At 46.1% G+C, this 21,427-nt stretch overlaps 1 protein-coding gene across 1 annotated transcript in view; it reads left to right on the top strand.

Annotated features, from left to right (window-relative positions):
• Positions 1–1,978: 1,978 nt before the first annotated feature.
• Positions 1,979–21,427, top strand: part of cass4 (Cas scaffold protein family member 4) — a 58,907-nt gene continuing 39,458 nt past the window's right edge. Inside the window, exon 1 of the mRNA XM_036984349.2 lies at positions 1,979–2,410. Coding sequence (XP_036840244.2) covers positions 2,405–2,410 — 6 coding nt within the window. The 5' untranslated portion in view covers positions 1,979–2,404. The remainder of the gene's footprint in view (positions 2,411–21,427) is intronic.

Consider the following 21,427-nt stretch of genomic DNA (forward strand, 5'->3'; position numbering starts at 1 on the left):
ACCAAGTCATATACCCCCAACCCAGTCACATCCTCCAACCCAGTCATATCCCCCAACCCAGTCATATCCCCCAACCAAGTCATATACCCCCAACCCAGTCACATCCCCCAACCCAGTCATATCCCCCAACCCAGTCATATCCCCCAACCCAGTCATATACCCCCAACCCAGTCATATCCCCCAACCCAGTCATATACCCCCAACCCAGTCATATCCCTCCCCAACCCAGTCATGTCCCCCATACGCCCCAACCCAGTTATATCCCCCAACACAGTCAGTCAAATCCCAGACAACTTGTTATATTATCCTCTAAGACTAGAGATTGAAGAATCCAGGACTTTCAAACAAAAAACCTAAATAAATAAACCTCTGAGATGAACAGAGGAATGAAACTGAGTAAAAAAAAGGGAAATGAAAAAACAGAAGAATGAAACCCCCTCTAGTTGGATGGAACAGAAGATGGTAAACCATAAAACCAAATGACACACTTCTGCTTTCGATCCACACATGAGCTAGTTATGGTCCCTGGTGTGAAAAAAGAGTTGAAGTGTGAGTTAGCGGGGTGAGTTAGCGAGGTGAGGAGTGAGTTAGTGGGGTGAGGAGTGAGTTAGCGGGGTGAGTTAGTGAGGTGAGGAGTGAGTTACCGGGGTGAGGGGTGAGTTAGCGGGGTGAGGGGTGAGTTAGCGGGGTGAGTTAGCGAGGAGATAATGAGTTACCGGGGTGAGGAGTGAGTTAGCGGGGTGAGTTAGTGAGGTGAGGAGTGAGTTAGCGGGATGAGGGATGATTTAGCGGGGTGAGGGGTGAGTTAGCGAGGTGAGGAATGAGTTACCGGGGTGAGGAGTGAGTTAGCGGGGTGAGGAGTGAGTTAGCGGGGTGAGTTAGTGAGGTGAGGAGTGAGTTAGCGGGATGAGGGATGATTTAGCGGGGTGAGGGGTGAGTTAGCGGGGTGAGTTAGTGAGGTGAGGAGTGAGTTACCGGGGTGAGGAGTGATTTAGCGAGGTGAGGAAAGAATTTAGCGGGGTGAGTTAGCGGGATGAGGGGTGAGTTAGTGGGGTGCGGGGTGAGGAAAGAATTTAGCGGGGTGAGTTAGTGGGGTGAGGTCGCTGGGTGAGTTAGCTGGGTGAGGAGTGAGTTAGCGGGGTGAGTTAGTGGGGTGAGGTCGCTGGGTGAGGAGTGAGTTAGCGGGGTGAGTTAGTGGGGTGAGGTCGCTGGGTGAGTTAGCTGGGTGAGGAGTGAGTTAGCAGGGTGAGTTAGCTGGGTGAGGTGTGAGTTAGCGGCGTGAGGAGTGAGTTACCGGGGTGAGTTAGCGGGGTGAGGAGTGAGTTAGCGGGTGAGGTGTGAGTTAGTGGGGTGAGGTGTGAGTTAGCGGGGTGAGGTGTGAGTTACCGGGGTGAGGTGTGAGTTACCGGGGTGAGGGGTGAGTTAGCTGGGTGTGTTAGTGGGGTGAGGGGTGAGTTAGCGGGGTGAGGGGTGAGTTAGCTGGGTGACGGGTGAGTTAGCTGGGTGAGGGGTGAGTTAGCGGGGTGAGTTAGTGAGGTGAGGAGTGAGTTAGCGGGGTGAGGGGTGAGTCAGCTGGGTGAGTTAGCGATGTGAGGGGTGAGTTAGTGGGGTGAGGGGTGAGTTAGCGGGGTGAGTTAGCGGGGTGAGGGGTGAGTTAGCAGGGTGAGTTAGCTGGGTGAAGGGTGAGTTAGCAGGGTGAGTTAGCGGGGTGAGTTTGAGGGGTGAATTAGCGGGGTGAGGGGTGAGTTGAGTTAGCGGGGTGAGGGGTGCGTTAGCGGGGTGAGTTAGCTGGGTGAGTTAGCGGGTTGAGGAGTGAGTTAGCGGCGTGAGGGGTGAGTTACCGTGGTGGGGAGTGAGTTTGAGGGGTGAGGAGTGACTCAGCGGGGTGAGGGGTGAGTTAGCGAGGTGAGGTTTGAGTTTGAGGGATGAGGGTGTGGCCAAGGAGAGAGGGGTGCTTCAGCCAGCCAGTGAGAAACCAGGAAACCCAATCTGTCAAAGTGTTCCGCCCCTTCAGTGAAGGGTCTGGGGCTCTGTGACAGGCACACAATGTGTTTCAGAGAGGGAGAGAGGGACAACCACCGCAACCCTGCTTCACAGAGAGGATTCATCCCGTGCTTTAACTGAAATAGGTGCCCGTACTGTTTATATTTAGGTGCCAGAACTGCAGTCTTTCTAGACCAATATTCTACAATACAAGGTGCAGGAACTCAAAGCAGTTGAACATTTTGCCTTAGTTCCAGTGCGTTCCTGCTCAAGACAAGCACTGGATTCACCAGACAGATAGACAGACAAGCAGACAGACAGGCAGAACGTTAGTTATGATTGACGGTATAGAGGAGGACCTGTGAACTCAACTACTAAACGAACAACTGTTTTCCTGAGTGGTTGGATACGGATTCCAAATATGGAGGTATGTTCCAGCACCGTGTTACTGATAATTTTTGTACAAAGTAAATCAGCTGGTTATCTCGTGTTTTGAAGTCTTATGTAGAAATGTGTGTGTTTTGCTCCTTCCTGTCGCCGGCTCATTCATTCATTGCCCTAGTTTATGTTGTGCCCTCTGAAGGAATGTTTGCTTGTAAGACCACCTGCTTTGATTTCACTGAGTTGCGGTGTCAGCTAGTAGCTACCTCCTGTTTCCATGCCCCTCACCCTCTACCCCCCCCCTCGTCAGCTCTGTAACATGAGACTATATCATGTCAGAGAGATTCTCAGTCTCTATGAGCCTCAGTAAACCCTCAGCCTTTAGAAGATGTATAAAACCGGGCTTTCAGAAGCCCATCAGATCCACAAGTTGCATCCCAACTGTCACCCTTGTTCTCTGCGTAGCTTTTGGCCAGGCCCCATAGGGAGTATTTGGTACAGATGCCAGGCTTCAGAAGCTGTAAATGAAGACTAGCTGTTGAACTAGCTAACAGCTAAAACCAGATCACTGGAGCTTCACAGCTGATCTCCATTGTTTTAAAAGCGTGAAGCTCTGAAGCTGCTGGTGAGACGATTGCAAATTGGAATGAGACAGCAGCTCTATGTACTGTCAGGGTCTGTGTCCCTCTGTCAGGGTCTGTGTCCCTCTGTCAGGGTCTGTCAGGGTCTGTGTCCCTCTGTCAGGGTCTGCCAGGGTCTGTGTCTGTCTGTCAGGGTCTGTCAGGGTCTGTGTCTGTCTGTCAGGGTCTGTGTCTGTCTGTCAGGGTCTGTCAGGGTCTGTGTCCCTCTGTCAGGGTCTGTCACAGTCTGTCAGGGTCTGTGTCCCTCTGTCAGGGTCTGTCAGGGTCTGTCAGGATCTGTGTCTGTCTGTCAGGGTCTGTCAGGGTCTTTGTCCCTCTGTCAGGGTCTGTGTCCCTCTGCCAGGGTCTGTCAGGGTCTGTGTCCCTCTGTCAGGGTCTGTCAGGGTCTGTGTCCGTCTGTCAGGGTCTGTGTCCCTCTGTCAGGGTCTGTCAGGGTCTGAGTCCCTCTGTCAGGGTCTGAGTCCCTCTGTCAGGGTCTGTGTCCCTCTGTCAGGGTCTGTGTCCCTCTGTCAGGGTCTGTCAGGGTCTGTGTCCCTCTGTCAGTGTCTGTGTCCCTCTGTCAGGGTCTGTGTCCCTCTGTCAGGGTCTGTGTCCCTCTGTCAGGGTCTGTGTCCCTCTGTCAGGGTCTGTGTCCCTCTGTCAGGGTCTGTCAGGGTCTGCCAGGGTCTGTGTCTGTCTGTCAGGGTCTGTCAGGGTCTGTGTCTGTCTGTCAGGGTCTGTGTCTGTCTGTCAGGGTCTGTCAGGGTCTGTGTCCCTCTGTCAGGGTCTGTCACGGTCTGTCAGGGTCTGTGTCCCTCTGTCAGGGTCTGTCAGGGTCTGTCAGGATCTGTGTCTGTCTGTCAGGGTCTGTCAGGGTCTGTCAGGGTCTTTGTCCCTCTGTCAGGGTCTGTGTCCCTCTGCCAGGGTCTGTCAGGGTCTGTGTCTCTCTGTCAGGGTCTGTGTCCGTCTGTCAGGGTCTGTGTCCCTCTGTCAGGGTCTGTCAGGGTCTGAGTCCCTCTGTCAGGGTCTGAGTCCCTCTGTCAGGGTCTGTGTCCCTCTGTCAGGGTCTGTGTCCCTCTGTCAGGGTCTGTCAGGGTCTGTGTCCCTCTGTCAGTGTCTGTGTCCCTCTGTCAGGGTCTGTGTCCCTCTGTCAGGGTCTGTGTCTGTCTGTCAGGGTCTGTGTCCCTCTGTCAGGGTCTGTCAAGGTCTGTGTCCCTCTGTCAGGGTCTGTGTCCCTCTGTCAGGGTCTGTCAGGGCCTGAGTCCCTCTGTCAGAGCCTGTCAGGGTCTGTCAGGGTCTGTGTCTGTCTGTCAGGGTCTGTGTCTGTCTGTCTGTCAGAGTCTGTGTCTGTCTGTCAGGGTCTGTGTCTGTCTGTCAGGGTCTGTGTCTGTCTGTCAGAGTCTGTGTCTGTCTGTCAGGGTCTCTGTCTGTCTGTCAGAGTCTGTGTCTGTCTGTCAGGGTCTGTGTCCCTCTGTCAGGGTCTGTCAGGATCTGTGTCCCTCTGTCAGGGTCTGTCAGGGTCTGTCACTGTCTGTCAGAGTCTGTGTCCCTCTGTCAGGGTCTGTCAGGGTCTCTGTCTGTCTGTCTGTCAGAGTCTGTGTCTGTCTGTCAGGGTCTGTGTCCCTCTGACAGGGTCTGTCAGGGTCTGTGTCTGTCTGTCAGGGTCTGTGTCTGTCTGTCAGGGTCTGTGTCTGTCTGTCAGGGTCTGTCAGGGTCTGTGTCCCTCTGACAGGGTCTGTCAGGGTCTGTGTCTGTCTGTCAGGGTCTGTGTCTGTCTGTCAGGGTCTGTCAGGGTCTGTGTCCCTCTGTCAGGGTCTGTCAGGGTCTGTGTCTGTCTGTCAGGGTCTGTGTCTGTCTGTCAGGGTATGCCAGGGTCTGTGTCCCTCTGTCAGGGTCTGTCAGGGTCTGTGTCCCTCTGTCAGGGTCTGTCAGGGTCTGAGTCCCTCTGTCAGGGTCTGTCAGGGTCTGCGTCTCTCTGTCAGGGTCTGTGTCCCTCTGTCAGGGTCTGTCAGGGTCTGTCAGGGCCTGAGTCCCTCTGTCAGAGCCTGTCAGGGTCTGTCAGGGTCTGTGTCTGTCTGTCAGGGTCTGTGTCTGTCTGTCTGTCAGAGTCTGTGTCTGTCTGTCAGGGTCTGTGTCTGTCTGTCAGGGTCTGTGTCTGTCTGTCAGAGTCTGTGTCTGTCTGTCAGGGTCTCTGTCTGTCTGTCAGAGTCTGTGTCTGTCTGTCAGGGTCTGTGTCCCTCTGTCAGGGTCTGTCAGGATCTGTGTCCCTCTGTCAGGGTCTGTCAGGGTCTGTCACTGTCTGTCAGAGTCTGTGTCCCTCTGTCAGGGTCTGTCAGGGTCTCTGTCTGTCTGTCTGTCAGAGTCTGTGTCTGTCTGTCAGGGTCTGTGTCCCTCTGACAGGGTCTGTCAGGGTCTGTGTCTGTCTGTCAGGGTCTGTGTCTGTCTGTCAGGGTCTGTGTCTGTCTGTCAGGGTCTGTCAGGGTCTGTGTCCCTCTGACAGGGTCTGTCAGGGTCTGTGTCTGTCTGTCAGGGTCTGTGTCTGTCTGTCAGGGTCTGTCAGGGTCTGTGTCCCTCTGTCAGGGTCTGTCAGGGTCTGTGTCTGTCTGTCAGGGTCTGTGTCTGTCTGTCAGGGTATGCCAGGGTCTGTGTCCCTCTGTCAGGGTCTGTCAGGGTCTGTGTCCCTCTGTCAGGGTCTGTCAGGGTCTGAGTCCCTCTGTCAGGGTCTGTCAGGGTCTGCGTCTCTCTGTCAGGGTCTGTGTCCCTCTGTCAGGGTCTGTCAGGGTCTGTCAGGGTCTGAGTCCCTCTGTCAGGGTCTGTCAGGGTCTGAGTCCCTCTGTCAGGGTCTGTCAAGGTCTGTGTCTCTCTGTCAGGGTCTGTGTCCCTCTGTCAGGGTCTGTCAGGGTCTGTGTCCCTCTGTCTGTCAGGATCTGTGTCCCTCTGTCTGTCAGGGTCTGAGTCCCTCTGTCAGGGTCTGTGTCCCTCTGTCAGGGTCTGTCAGGGTCTGTGTCCCTCTGTCAGGGTCTGTGTCCCTCTGTCAGGGTCTATGTCCCTCTGTCAGGGTCTGTGTCCCTCTGTCAGGGTCTGTCAGGGTCTGTGTCTGTCTGTCAGGGTCTGTGTCCCTCTGTCAGGGTCTGTCAGGGTCTGTGTCTGTCTGTCAGGGTCTGTCAGGGTCTGTGTCCCTCTGTCAGGGTCTGTGTCTCTCTGTCAGGGTCTGTGTCCCTCTGTCAGGGTCTGTCAGGGTCTGTGTCTGTCTGTCAGGGTCTGTGTCCCTCTGTCAGGGTCTGTCAGGGTCTGTGTCCCTCTGTCAGGGTCTGTCAAGGTCTGTGTCCCTCTGTCAGGGTCTGTGTCTCTCTGTCAGGGTCTGTGTCCCTCTGTCAGGGTCTGTCAGGGTCTGTGTCCCTCTGTCTGTCAGGGTCTGTGTCTGTCTGTCTGTCAGGGTCTGTGTCCCCCTGTCTGACAGGATCTGTCAGGGTCTGTGTCCCTCTGTCTGTCAGGGTCTGTGAAAGTCTGTCTGTCAGAGTCTGTGTCCCTCTGTCTGTCAGGGTCTTTGTCTGTCTGTCTGTCAGGGTCTGTGTCCCTCTGTCAGGGTCTGTCAGGGTCTGTGTCTGTCTGTCAGGGTCTGTCAGGGTCTGTGTCCCTCTGTCAGGGTCTGTCAGGGTCTGTGTCTGTCTGTCAGGGTCTGTCAGGGTCTGAGTCCCTCTGTCAGGGTCTGTCAAGGTCTGTGTCCCTCTGTCAGGGTCTGTGTCTCTCTGTCAGGGTCTGTGTCCCTCTGTCAGGGTCTGTCAGGGTCTGTGTCCCTCTGTCTGTCAGGGTCTGTGTCTGTCTGTCTGTCAGGGTCTGTGTCCCCCTGTCTGACAGGATCTGTCAGGGTCTGTGTCCCTCTGTCTGTCAGGGTCTGTGTCCCTCTGTCTGTCCGAGTCTGTGTCCCTCTGTCTGTCAGGGTCTGTGAAAGTCTGTCTGTCAGAGTCTGTGTCCCTCTGTCTGTCAGGGTCTGTGTCTGTCTGTCTGTCAGGGTCTGTGTCTGTCTGTCTGTCCTTGTCTTCTCTTGTCGTAGTGTGTGTGTGTCTGTCTGTCCTTGTCTTCTCTTGTCGTAGTGTGTGTCTGTCTGTCTGTCCTTGTCTTCTCTTGTCGTAGTGTGTGTCTGTCTGTCTGTCCCTGTCTTCTCTTGTCGTAGTGTGTGTGATCATGGCCTCTAGTAAAAGCAGAAGACGCAGGAGGTCAGGAAGTCTGTAGTTAAATAAAACCAGACGGTAGCAGGAGATAAGCTGCACTACACGCTTCACGACATTACTGCAGGAGATAAGTTGCTGTTCAGGAAAACACAGTAAACAGTTATTAACCCTAACCCTGTCACTACAGTACTACAGTATATAGTTACCTACCCTGTCACTACAGTACTAGAGTATATAGTTACCTACCCTGTCACTACAGTACTAGAGTATATAGTTACCTACCCTGTCACTACAGTACTAGAGTATATAGTTACCTACCCTGTCACTACAGTACTACAGTATATAGTTACTAACCCTGTCACTACAGTATATAGTTAGTAACTCTGGTCACTACAGTATATAGTTACTAACCCTGGTCACTACAGTACTACAGCATATAGTTAGTAACCCTGGTCACTACAGTACTACAGTATATAGTTACTAACCCTGGTCACTACAGTATATAGTTACTAACCCTGGTCACTACAGTACTACAGTATATAGTTACTAACCCTGGTCACTACAGTATATAGTTACTAACCCTGGTTGCTACAGTATATAGTTACTAACACTGGTTGCTACAGTACTACAGTATATAGTTACTAACCCTGGCCGTTACAGTACTACAGTATATAGTTACTAACCCTGGTCACTACAGTACTACATGATATAGTTACTAACCCTGGTCACTACAGTACTACAGTATATAGTTACTAACCCTGGTCGCTAGAGTATATAGTTACTAACCCTGGTCACTACAGTACTACAGGATATAGTTACTAACCCTGGTCACTACAGTACTACAGTATATAGTTACTAACCCTGGTCACTACAGTATAAAGTTACTAACCCTGGTCACTACAGTATATAGTTACTAACCCTGGTCACTACAGTATATAGTTACTAACCCTGGTCACAACAGTATAAAGTTACTAACCCTGGTCACTACAGTATATAGTTACTAACCCTGGTCACTACAGTACTACAGTATATAGTTACTAACCCTGGTCACTACAGTACTACAGTATATAGTTACTAACCCTGGTCACTACAGTACTACAGTATATAGTTACTAACCCTGGTCACTACAGTACTACAGTATATAGTTACTAACCCTGGTCACTACAGTACTACAGTATATAGTTACTAACCCTGGTCACTACAGTATATAGTTACTAACCCTGGTCACTACAGTACTACAGTATATAGTTACTAACCCTGGTCACTACAGTACTACAGTATATAGTTACTAACCCTGGTCACTACAGTATATAGTTACTAACCCTGGTCACTACAGTATATAGTTACTAACCCTGGTCACCACAGTATATAGTTACTAACCCTGGTCACTACAGTACTACAGTATATAGTTACTAACCCTGGTCGCTACAGTACTACAGGATATAGTTAATAACCCTGGTCACTACAGTACTACAGTATATAGTTACTAACCCTGGTCACTACAGTATATAGTTACTAACCCTGGTCACTACAGTATATAGTTACTAACCCTGGTTGCTACAGTACTACAGTATATAGTTACTAACCCTGGTCACTACAGTATATAGTTACTAACCCTGGTCACTACAGTATATAGTTACTAACCCTGGTCACTACAGTATATAGTTACTAACCCTGGTCACTACAGTACTACAGTATATAGTTACTAACCCTGGCCGTTACAGTACTACAGTATATAGTTACTAACCCTGGTCACTACAGTACTACAGTATATAGTTACTAACCCTGGCCGTTACAGTACTACAGTATATAGTTACTAACCCTGGTCACTACAGTATATAGTTACTAACCCTGGTCACTACAGTATATAGTTACTAACCCTGGTTGCTACAGTACTACAGTATATAGTTACTAACCCTGGTCACTACAGTATATAGTTACTAACCCTGGTCACTACAGTATATAGTTACTAACCCTGGTCACTACAGTATATAGTTACTAACCCTGGTCACTACAGTAATACAGTATATAGTTACTAACCCTGGTCACTACAGTATATAGTTACTAACCCTGGTCACTACAGTACTACAGTATATAGTTACTAACCCTGGTCACTACAGTATATAGTTACTAACCCTGGTTGCTACAGTATATAGTTACTAACCCTGGTTGCTACAGTACTACAGTATATAGTTACTAACCCTGGCCGTTACAGTACTACAGTATATAGTTACTAACCCTGGTCACTACAGTACTACATGATATAGTTACTAACCCTGGTCACTACAGTACTACAGTATATAGTTACTAACCCTGGTCGCTAGAGTATATAGTTACTAACCCTGGTCACTACAGTACTACAGGATATAGTTACTAACCCTGGTCACTACAGTACTACAGTATATAGTTACTAACCCTGGTCACTACAGTATAAAGTTACTAACCCTGGTCACAACAGTATAAAGTTACTAACCCTGGTCACTACAGTATATAGTTACTAACCCTGGTCACTACAGTACTACAGTATATAGTTAGTAACCCTGGTCACTACAGTACTACAGTATATAGTTACTAACCCTGGTCACTACAGTACTACAGTATATAGTTAGTAACCCTGGTCACTACAGTACTACAGTATATAGTTACTAACCCTGGTCACTACAGTATATAGTTACTAACCCTGGTCACTACAGTATATAGTTACTAACCCTGGTCACTACAGTACTACAGTATATAGTTACTAACACTGGTCACTACAGTACTACAGTATATAGTTACTAACCCTGGTCACTACAGTACTACAGTATATAGTTACTAACCCTAGTCACTACAGTATAAAGTTACTAACCCTGGTCACAACAGTATAAAGTTACTAACCCTGGTCACTACAGTATATAGTTACTAACCCTGGTCACTACAGTACTACAGTATATAGTTAGTAACCCTGGTCACTACAGTACTACAGTATATAGTTACTAACCCTGGTCACTACAGTATATAGTTACTAACCCTGGTCACTACAGTATATAGTTACTAACCCTGGTCACTACAGTACTACAGTATATAGTTACTAACCCTGGTCACTACAGTACTACAGTATATAGTTACTAACCCTGGTCACTACAGTATATAGTTACTAACCCTGGTCACTACAGTATATAGTTACTAACCCTGGTCACCACAGTATATAGTTACTAACCCTGGTCACTACAGTACTACAGTATATAGTTACTAACCCTGGTCGCTACAGTACTACAGGATATAGTTAATAACCCTGGTCACTACAGTACTACAGTATATAGTTACTAACCCTGGTCACTACAGTACTACAGTATATAGTTACTAACCCTGGTCACTACAGTATATGGTTAGTAACCCTGGTCACTACAGTATATAGTTACTAACCCTGGTTGCTACAGTACTACAGTATATAGTTACTACCCATGGTCACTACAGTATATAGTTACTAACCCTGGTCACTACAGTAATACAGTATATAGTTACTAACCCTGGTCACTACAGTATATAGTTACTAACCCTGGTCACTACAGTACTACAGTATATAGTTACTAACCCTGTCACTACAGTATATAGTTACTAACTCTGGTCACTACAGTATATAGTTACTAACCCTGGTCACTACAGTATATAGTTACTAACTCTGGTCACTACAGTATATAGTTACTAACCCTGGTCACTACAGTATATAGTTACTAACCCTGGTCACTACAGTATATAGTTACTAACCCTGGTCACTACAGTACTACAGTATATAGTTACTAACCCTGGTCACTACAGTATATAGTTACTAACCCTGGTTGCTACAGTATATAGTTACTAACCCTGGTTGCTACAGTACTACAGTATATAGTTACTAACCCTGGCCGTTACAGTACTACAGTATATAGTTACTAACCCTGGTCACTACAGTACTACATGATATAGTTACTAACCCTGGTCACTACAGTACTACAGTATATAGTTACTAACCCTGGTCGCTAGAGTATATAGTTACTAACCCTGGTCACTACAGTACTACAGGATATAGTTACTAACCCTGGTCACTACAGTACTACAGTATATAGTTACTAACCCTGGTCACTACAGTATAAAGTTACTAACCCTGGTCACAACAGTATAAAGTTACTAACCCTGGTCACTACAGTATATAGTTACTAACCCTGGTCACTACAGTACTACAGTATATAGTTAGTAACCCTGGTCACTACAGTACTACAGTATATAGTTACTAACCCTGGTCACTACAGTACTACAGTATATAGTTAGTAACCCTGGTCACTACAGTACTACAGTATATAGTTACTAACCCTGGTCACTACAGTATATAGTTACTAACCCTGGTCACTACAGTATATAGTTACTAACCCTGGTTGCTACAGTACTACAGTATATAGTTACTACCCCTGGCCGTTACAGTACTACAGTATATAGTTACTAACCCTGGTCACTACAGTACTACATGATATAGTTACTAACCCTGGTCACTACAGTACTACAGTATATAGTTACTAACCCTGGTCGCTAGAGTATATAGTTACTAACCCTGGTCACTACAGTACTACAGGATATAGTTACTAACCCTGGTCACTACAGTACTACAGTATATAGTTACTAACCCTGGTCACTACAGTATAAAGTTACTAACCCTGGTCACAACAGTATAAAGTTACTAACCCTGGTCACTACAGTATATAGTTACTAACCCTGGTCACTACAGTACTACAGTATATAGTTAGTAACCCTGGTCACTACAGTACTACAGTATATAGTTACTAACCCTGGTCACTACAGTACTACAGTATATAGTTAGTAACCCTGGTCACTACAGTACTACAGTATATAGTTACTAACCCTGGTCACTACAGTATATAGTTACTAACCCTGGTCACTACAGTATATAGTTACTAACCCTGGTCACTACAGTACTACAGTATATAGTTACTAACACTGGTCACTACAGTACTACAGTATATAGTTACTAACCCTGGTCACTACAGTACTACAGTATATAGTTACTAACCCTAGTCACTACAGTATAAAGTTACTAACCCTGGTCACAACAGTATAAAGTTACTAACCCTGGTCACTACAGTATATAGTTACTAACCCTGGTCACTACAGTACTACAGTATATAGTTAGTAACCCTGGTCACTACAGTACTACAGTATATAGTTACTAACCCTGGTCACTACAGTATATAGTTACTAACCCTGGTCACTACAGTATATAGTTACTAACCCTGGTCACTACAGTACTACAGTATATAGTTACTAACCCTGGTCACTACAGTACTACAGTATATAGTTACTAACCCTGGTCACTACAGTATATAGTTACTAACCCTGGTCACTACAGTATATAGTTACTAACCCTGGTCACCACAGTATATAGTTACTAACCCTGGTCACTACAGTACTACAGTATATAGTTACTAACCCTGGTCGCTACAGTACTACAGGATATAGTTAATAACCCTGGTCACTACAGTACTACAGTATATAGTTACTAACCCTGGTCACTACAGTACTACAGTATATAGTTACTAACCCTGGTCACTACAGTATATGGTTAGTAACCCTGGTCACTACAGTATATAGTTACTAACCCTGGTTGCTACAGTACTACAGTATATAGTTACTACCCATGGTCACTACAGTATATAGTTACTAACCCTGGTCACTACAGTAATACAGTATATAGTTACTAACCCTGGTCACTACAGTATATAGTTACTAACCCTGGTCACTACAGTACTACAGTATATAGTTACTAACCCTGTCACTACAGTATATAGTTACTAACTCTGGTCACTACAGTATATAGTTACTAACCCTGGTCACTACAGTATATAGTTACTAACTCTGGTCACTACAGTATATAGTTACTAACCCTGGTCACTACAGTATATAGTTACTAACCCTGGTCACTACAGTATATAGTTACTAACCCTGGTCACTACAGTACTACAGTATATAGTTACTAACCCTGGTCACTACAGTATATAGTTACTAACCCTGGTTGCTACAGTATATAGTTACTAACCCTGGTTGCTACAGTACTACAGTATATAGTTACTAACCCTGGCCGTTACAGTACTACAGTATATAGTTACTAACCCTGGTCACTACAGTACTACATGATATAGTTACTAACCCTGGTCACTACAGTACTACAGTATATAGTTACTAACCCTGGTCGCTAGAGTATATAGTTACTAACCCTGGTCACTACAGTACTACAGGATATAGTTACTAACCCTGGTCACTACAGTACTACAGTATATAGTTACTAACCCTGGTCACTACAGTATAAAGTTACTAACCCTGGTCACAACAGTATAAAGTTACTAACCCTGGTCACTACAGTATATAGTTACTAACCCTGGTCACTACAGTACTACAGTATATAGTTAGTAACCCTGGTCACTACAGTACTACAGTATATAGTTACTAACCCTGGTCACTACAGTACTACAGTATATAGTTAGTAACCCTGGTCACTACAGTACTACAGTATATAGTTACTAACCCTGGTCACTACAGTATATAGTTACTAACCCTGGTCACTACAGTATATAGTTACTAACCCTGGTCACTACAGTACTACAGGATATAGTTACTAACCCTGGTCACTACAGTATATAGTTACTAACCCTGGTCGTTACAGTACTACAGTATATAGTTACTAACCCTGGTCACTACAGTACTACAGTATATAGTTACTAACCCTGGTCACTACAGTACTACAGTATATAGTTACTAACCCTGGTCACTACAGTATATAGTTACTAACCCTGGTCACTACAGTATATAGTTACTAACCCTGGTCACTACAGTACTACAGTATATAGTTACTAACCCTGGTCACTACAGTACTACAGTATATAGTTACTAACCCTGGTCACTACAGTACTACAGTATATAGTTACTAACCCTGGTCGCTAGAGTATATAGTTACTAACCCTGGTCACTACAGTACTACAGTATATAGTTACTAACCCTGGTCACTACAGTACTACATTATATAGTTACTAACCCTGGTCACTACAGTATAAAGTTACTAACCCTGGTCACAACAGTATAAAGTTACTAACCCTGTTCACTACAGTATATAGTTACTAACCCTGGTCACTACAGTACTACAGTATATAGTTAGTAACCCTGGTCACTACAGTACTACAGTATATAGTTACTAACCCTGGTCACTACAGTACTACAGTATATAGTTAGTAACCCTGGTCACTACAGTACTACAGTATATAGTTACTAACCCTGGTCACTACAGTATATAGTTACTAACCCTGGTCACTACAGTATATAGTTACTAACCCTGGTCACTACAGTACTACAGTATATAGTTACTAACCCTGGTCACTACAGTACTACAGTATATAGTTACTAACCCTGGTCACTACAGTATATAGTTACTAACCCTGGTCACTACAGTATATAGTTACTAACCCTGGTCACCACAGTATATAGTTACTAACCCTGGTCACTACAGTACTACAGTATATAGTTACTAACCCTGGTCGCTACAGTACTACAGGATATAGTTAATAACCCTGGTCACTACAGTACTACAGTATATAGTTACTAACCCTGGTCACTACAGTACTACAGTATATAGTTACTAACCCTGGTCACTACAGTATATGGTTAGTAACCCTGGTCACTACAGTATATAGTTACTAACCCTGGTTGCTACAGTACTACAGCATATAGTTACTATCCATGGTCACTACAGTATATAGTTACTAACCCTGGTCACTACAGTAATACAGTATATAGTTACTAACCCTGGTCACTACAGTATATAGTTACTAACCCTGGTCACTACAGTACTACAGTATATAGTTACTAACCCTGGTCACTACAGTACTACAGTATATAGTTACTAACCCTGGTCGCTACAGTATATAGTTACTAACCCTGGTCACTACAGGATATAGTTACTAACCCTGGTCACTACAGGATATAGTTACTAACCCTGGTCACTACAGTACTACAGTATATAGTTACTAACCCTGGTCGCTACAGTATATAGTTACTAACCCTGGTCACTACAGTATATAGTTACTAACCATGGTCACTACAGTACTACAGGATATAATTACTAACCCTGGTCACTACAGTACTACAGTATATAGTTACTAACCCTGGTCACTACAGTATAAAGTTACTAACCCTGGTCACTACAGGATATAGTTACTAACCCTGGTCACTACAGTACTACAGTATATAGTTACTAACCCTGGTCGCTACAGTATATAGTTACTAACCCTGGTCACTACAGGATATAGTTACTAACCCTGGTCACTACAGTACTACAGTATATAGTTACTAACCCTGGTCGCTACAGTATATAGTTACTAACCCTGGTCGCTACAGTATATAGTTACTAACCCTGGTCACTACAGTATATAGTTACTAAAGCTGGTAACTACAGGATATAGTTACTAACCCTGGTCACTACAGGATATAGTTACTAACCCTGGTCACTACAGTACTACAGTATATAGTTACTAACCCTGGTCGCTACAGTATATAGTTACTAACCCTGGTCACTACAGTATATAGTTACTAACCATGGTCACTACAGTACTACAGGATATAATTACTAACCCTGGTCACTACAGTACTACAGTATATAGTTACTAACCCTGGTCACTACAGTATAAAGTTACTATCCCTGGTCACTACAGTATATAGTTACTAACCCTGGTCACTACAGTATATAGTTACTAACCCTGGTCACTACAGTACTACAGTATATAGATACTAACCCTGGTCACTACAGTATATAGTTACTAACCATGGTCACTACAGTATATAGTTACTAACCCTGGTCACTACAGTATATAGTTACTAACCCTGGTCACTACAGTATATAGTTACTAACCATGGTCACTACAGTATATAGTTACTAACCCTGGTCACTACAGTATATAGTTACTAACCCTGGTCACTACAGTACTACAGTATATAGTTACTGACCCTGGTCACTACAGTATATAGTTACTGACCCTGGTCACTACAGTATATAGTTACTAACCCTGGTCACTACAGTATATAGTTACTGACCCTGGTCACTACAGTATAAAGTTACTAACCCTGGTCACTACAGTATAAAGTTACTAACCCTGGTCACTACAGTATATAGTTACTAACCCTTGTCACTACAGTACTATGTATATAGTTACTAACCCTGGTCACTACAGTATATAGTCACTAACCCTGGTCACTACAGTACTACAGTATATAGTTACTAACCCTGGTCACTACAGTATATAGTTACTAACCCTGGTCACTACAGTACTACAGTATATAGTTACTAACCCTGGTCACTACAGTATATAGTTACTAACCCTGGTCGTTACAGTACTACAGTATATAGTTACTATCCCTGGTCACCACAGTATATAGTTACTAACCCTGGTTGCTACAGTACTACAGTATATAGTTACTAACCCTGGTCACTACAGTACTACAGTATATAGTTACTAACCCTGGTCACTACAGTATATAGTTACTAACCCTGGTCACTACAGTATATAGTTACTGACCCTGGTCACTACAGTATATAGTTACTAACCCTGGTCACTACAGTACTATGTATATAGTTACTAACCCTGGTCACTACAGTATATAGTCACTAACCCTGGCCACTACAGTATACCAGTATATAGTTACTAACCCTGGTCACTACAGTATATAGTTACTAACCCTGGTCACTACAGTATATAGTTACTAACCCTGGTCGTTACAGTACTACAGTATATAGTTACTAACCCTGGTCCCTACAGTACTACAGTATATAGTTAGTAACCCTGGTCACTACAGTACTACAGTATATAGTTACTAACCCTGGTCACTACAGTATATAGTTACTAACCCTGGTCACTACAGTATATAGTTACTAACCCTGGTCACTACAGGATATAGTTACTAACACTGGTCGCTACAGTACTACAGTACATAGTTACTAACCCTGGTCACTACAGTATATAGTTACTAACCCTGGTTGCTACAGTACTACAGTATATAGTTACTAACCCTGGTCACTACAGTATATAGTTACTAACACTGGTCGCTACAGTACTACAGTACATAGTTACTAACCCTGGTCACTACAGTATATAGTTACTAACCCTGGTCACTACAGTATAAAGTTACTAACCCTGGTCACTACAGTATATAGTTACTAACCCTGGTCACTACAGTACTACAGTATATAGTTACTAACCCTGGTCACTACAGTATATAGTTACTAACCCTGGTCACTACAGTATATAGTTACTAACCCTGGTCACTACAGTATATAGTTACTAACCCTTTGTGACATAGTTCTCAGCGGTTGATACAGGAAATACCAGTGAGTCTCAGGGAGGTCATGTCAGTTTGTGTTTCAGTGCCAGCGGAGACAGTCTGTCTCCCAGCAGCCACTCTGTCTCTTTGTTTGGTTCAGGGGAAAGGGGTCAGAGGTCACTCTCCTTCCAATACAATAACACTTCCTGATGACCTCACTGATTCAGTAGAACTTCAGATAAAACACATTTCAAATCTGACTTCAGTTTTGATAATTCATTCATACTGTTCGATGAAAACCTTTGAAGACGGGTGTAATGCAAAACTCTAAGAGCTGGACATTATTTGCCAAAAGAGATGCAATATATATTCTGTTCTATGTTCTCACAGACAACTACAGTATGTCATACTGCTCATCCTACCTCTTAATGTCATGTATTGTCATATTATGTCTTGTTCCTGTTCTTTCTCTTCACTCCGTCTCCCTCTGCTGGTCGTATTAGGTTACCTTCTCTTCCCCTCCTTCCCCCAGCTGCTCCTCATCTTCTCTAACTACCTCGTTCACCCTTTTCCCACCTGTTCCCTTTTTTCCCTCTGATTAGGTCTCTATTTCTCTCTCTGTTCCTGCTTCTGTCTTTGTCAGATTCTCGTTTGAGTTTCTCATGCCAGAACCAAACTATCGTCTTGTTTGCTTCAACCTTGTCCTGTCCTGTCGGAATCTGCCTGTTCATCTGAGGCTACGTGTGATCAGGTACCTCTGTCCTCTACAACCCAGCTAATCTCCTCTGCTGCTAGAAGGGGAACTCTTCTGTGATTTCAGAAGGACTTTATGTTTCATTTGTCGCCCTCTCTGCGGGTTGTTTGTTTTGACATTAAAGGACTCTGTTTTTGTTAAACCGCTTTTGGGTCCTCACTCACGGGCATAACAGAAGAATCTGACCAAGAATGGACCCAGCGACTTCGGATCCTCTCCACTCAGCCGTCGAGATCCAGGGAGCAATGCTAGGCAGACATGAGCAGGAATTGTCTGCTGCTCGACATGCCGTTGAGACCCTGGCCGCCCAAGTCTCCAACCTCACAGAACAGATTCACCATCTCCGCCTCGATCCACCGGCCACTTCCAGGGCTTTCGAATCTCCGGAGCCCAGAATCAATAACCCGCCGTGTTACTCTGGGGAGCCCACTGAATGCCGCTCGTTCCTCACCCAGTGTGATATTGTGTTTTCTCTCCAGCCCAACACGTACTCCAGGAGCACAGCTCGTATCGCCTACGTCATATCTCTCCTTACTGGACGGGCTCGTGAGTGGGGCACGGCAATCTGGGAGGCGAGGGCTGAGTGTACTAACCAGTATCAGGACTTTAAGGAGGAGATGATACGGGTTTTTGATCGTTCTGTTTTTGGGGAGGAAGCTTCCAGGGTCCTGTCTTCCCTATGTCAAGGTAATCGATCCATAACAGATTACTCTATTGAGTTTCGCACTCTTGCTGCCTCCAGTGACTGGAACGAGCCGGCTTTGCTCGCTCGTTTTCTGGAGGGTCTCCGCGCGGAGGTAAAGGATGAGATTCTCTCCCGGGAGGTTCCTTCCAGCGTGGATTCCTTGATTGAACTCGCTATTCGCATAGAGCGACGGGTTGATCTTCGACACCGAGCTCGTGGAAAGGAGCTCGCGTTCTCCGTTGCCCCCCTCTCCGCATCACTACCATCTTCCTCCGCCGGCTCGGGTGCTGAGCCTATGCAGCTGGGGGGTATCCGCATCTCGACTAAGGAGAGGGAACGGAGAATCACCAACCGCCTCTGTCTCTATTGCGGTTCCGCTGGGCATTTTGTCACTTCATGTCCAGTAAAAGCCAGAGCTCATCAGTAAGCGGAGGGCTACTGGTGAGCGCTACTACTCTGGGCTCTCCTTCAAGATCCTGCACTACCTTGTCGGTCCATCTACGCTGGACCGGTTCGTCAGCTTCCTGCAGTGCCTTGATAGACTCTGGGGCGGAGGGCTGTTTTATGGACGAGACCTGGGCTCGGGAACATGACATTCCTCTCAGACAGTTAAGGGAGCCCACGGCCTTGTTCGCTTTGGATGGTAGTCCTCTCCCCAGGATTCAGCGTGAGACGCTACCTTTAACCCTCACTGTCTCTGGTAATCATAGCGAAACCCTTTCTTTTTTAATTTTTCGTTCACCTTTTACACCTGTTGTTTTGGGCCATCCCTGGCTAGTTTGTCATAATCCTTCTATTAATTGGTCTAGTAATTCTATCCTCTCCTGGAACGTCTCTTGTCATGTAAAATGTTTAATGTCTGCTATCCCTCCTGTTTCCTCTGTCTCTTCTTCACAGGAGGAGCCTGGCGATTTGACAGGGGTGCCGGAGGAATATCACGATCTGCGCACGGTGTTCAGTCGGTCCAGGGCCACCTCTCTTCCTCCACACCGGTCGTATGATTGTAGTATTGATCTCCTTCCGGGAACCACTCCCCCCGGGGTAGACTATACTCTCTGTCGGCTCCCGAACGTAAGGCTCTCGAAGATTATTTGTCTGTAGCTCTTGACGCCGGTACCATAGTCCCCTCCTCCTCTCCCGCCGGAGCGGGGTTTTTTTTTGTTAAGAAGAAGGACGGGTCCCTGCGCCCCTGCATAGATTATCGAGGGCTGAATGACATAACAGTGAAGAATCGTTATCCGCTTCCTCTTATGTCTTCAGCCTTCGAGATCCTGCAGGGAGCCAGGTTTTTCACTAAGTTGGACCTTCGTAACGCTTACCATCTCGTGCGCATCAGGGAGGGGGACGAGTGGAAGACGGCGTTTAACACTCCGTTAGGGCACTTTGAATACCGGGTTCTTCCTTTCGGCCTCGCTAACGCTCCAGCTGTCTTTCAGGCATTAGTCAATGACGTCCTGAGAGACATGCTGAACATCTTTGTTTTCGTTTACCTTGACGATATCCTGATTTTTTTCACCGTCACTCCAGATTCATGTTCAGCACGTTCGACGTGTCCTCCAGCGCCTTTTAGAGAATTGTCTTTTTGTGAAGGCTGAGAAGTGCACTTTTCATGCCTCCTCCATCACATTTCTCGGTTCTGTTATTTCCGCTGAAGGCATTAAGATGGATCCCGCTAAGGTCCAAGCTGTCATTGATTGGCCCGTCCCTAAGTCACGCGTCGAGCTGCAGCGCTTTCTCGGCTTCGCGAATTTCTATCGTCGTTTCATCCGTAATTTCGGTCAGGTGGCAGCTCCTCTCACAGCCCTTACTTCTGTCAAGACGTGCTTTAAGTGGTCCGTTTCCGCCCAGGGAGCTTTTGATCTCCTCAAGAATCGTTTTACATCCGCACCTATCCTTGTTACACCTGACGTCTCTAGACAGTTCGTTGTCGAGGTTGACGCGTCAGAGGTGGGCGTGGGAGCCATTCTTTCTCAGCGCTCCCTCTCTGACGACAAGGTCCACCCTTGCGCGTATTTTTCTCATCGCCTGTCGCCGTCGGAACGTAACTATGATGTGGGAAACCGCGAACTGCTCGCCATCCGCTTAGCCCTAGGCGAATGGCGACAGTGGTTGGAGGGGGCGACCGTTCCTTTTGTCGTTTGGACTGACCATAGGAACCTTGAGTACATCCGTTCTGCCAAACGACTTAATGCGCGTCAGGCTCGTTGGGCGCTGTTTTTCGCTCGTTTCGAGTTTGTGATTTCTTATCGTCCGGGCTCTAAGAACACCAAGCCTGATGCTTTATCTCGTCTCTTCAGTTCTTCAGTATCCTCCACTGACCACGAGGGGATTCTCCCTGAGGGGCGTGTTGTCGGGTTGACTGTCTGGGGAATTGAGAGGCAGGTAAAGCAAGCACTCACTCACACTCCGTCGCCGCGCGCTTGTCCTAGGAACCTTCTTTTCGTTCCCGTTCCTACTCGTCTGGCCGTTCTTCAGTGGGCTCACTCTGCCAAGTTAGCCGGCC

Source organism: Oncorhynchus mykiss, chromosome 7 (assembly GCF_057628025.1).
Source record: "Oncorhynchus mykiss isolate SJ-2025 chromosome 7, ASM5762802v1, whole genome shotgun sequence".
NCBI lineage: Eukaryota > Metazoa > Chordata > Actinopteri > Salmoniformes > Salmonidae > Oncorhynchus > Oncorhynchus mykiss.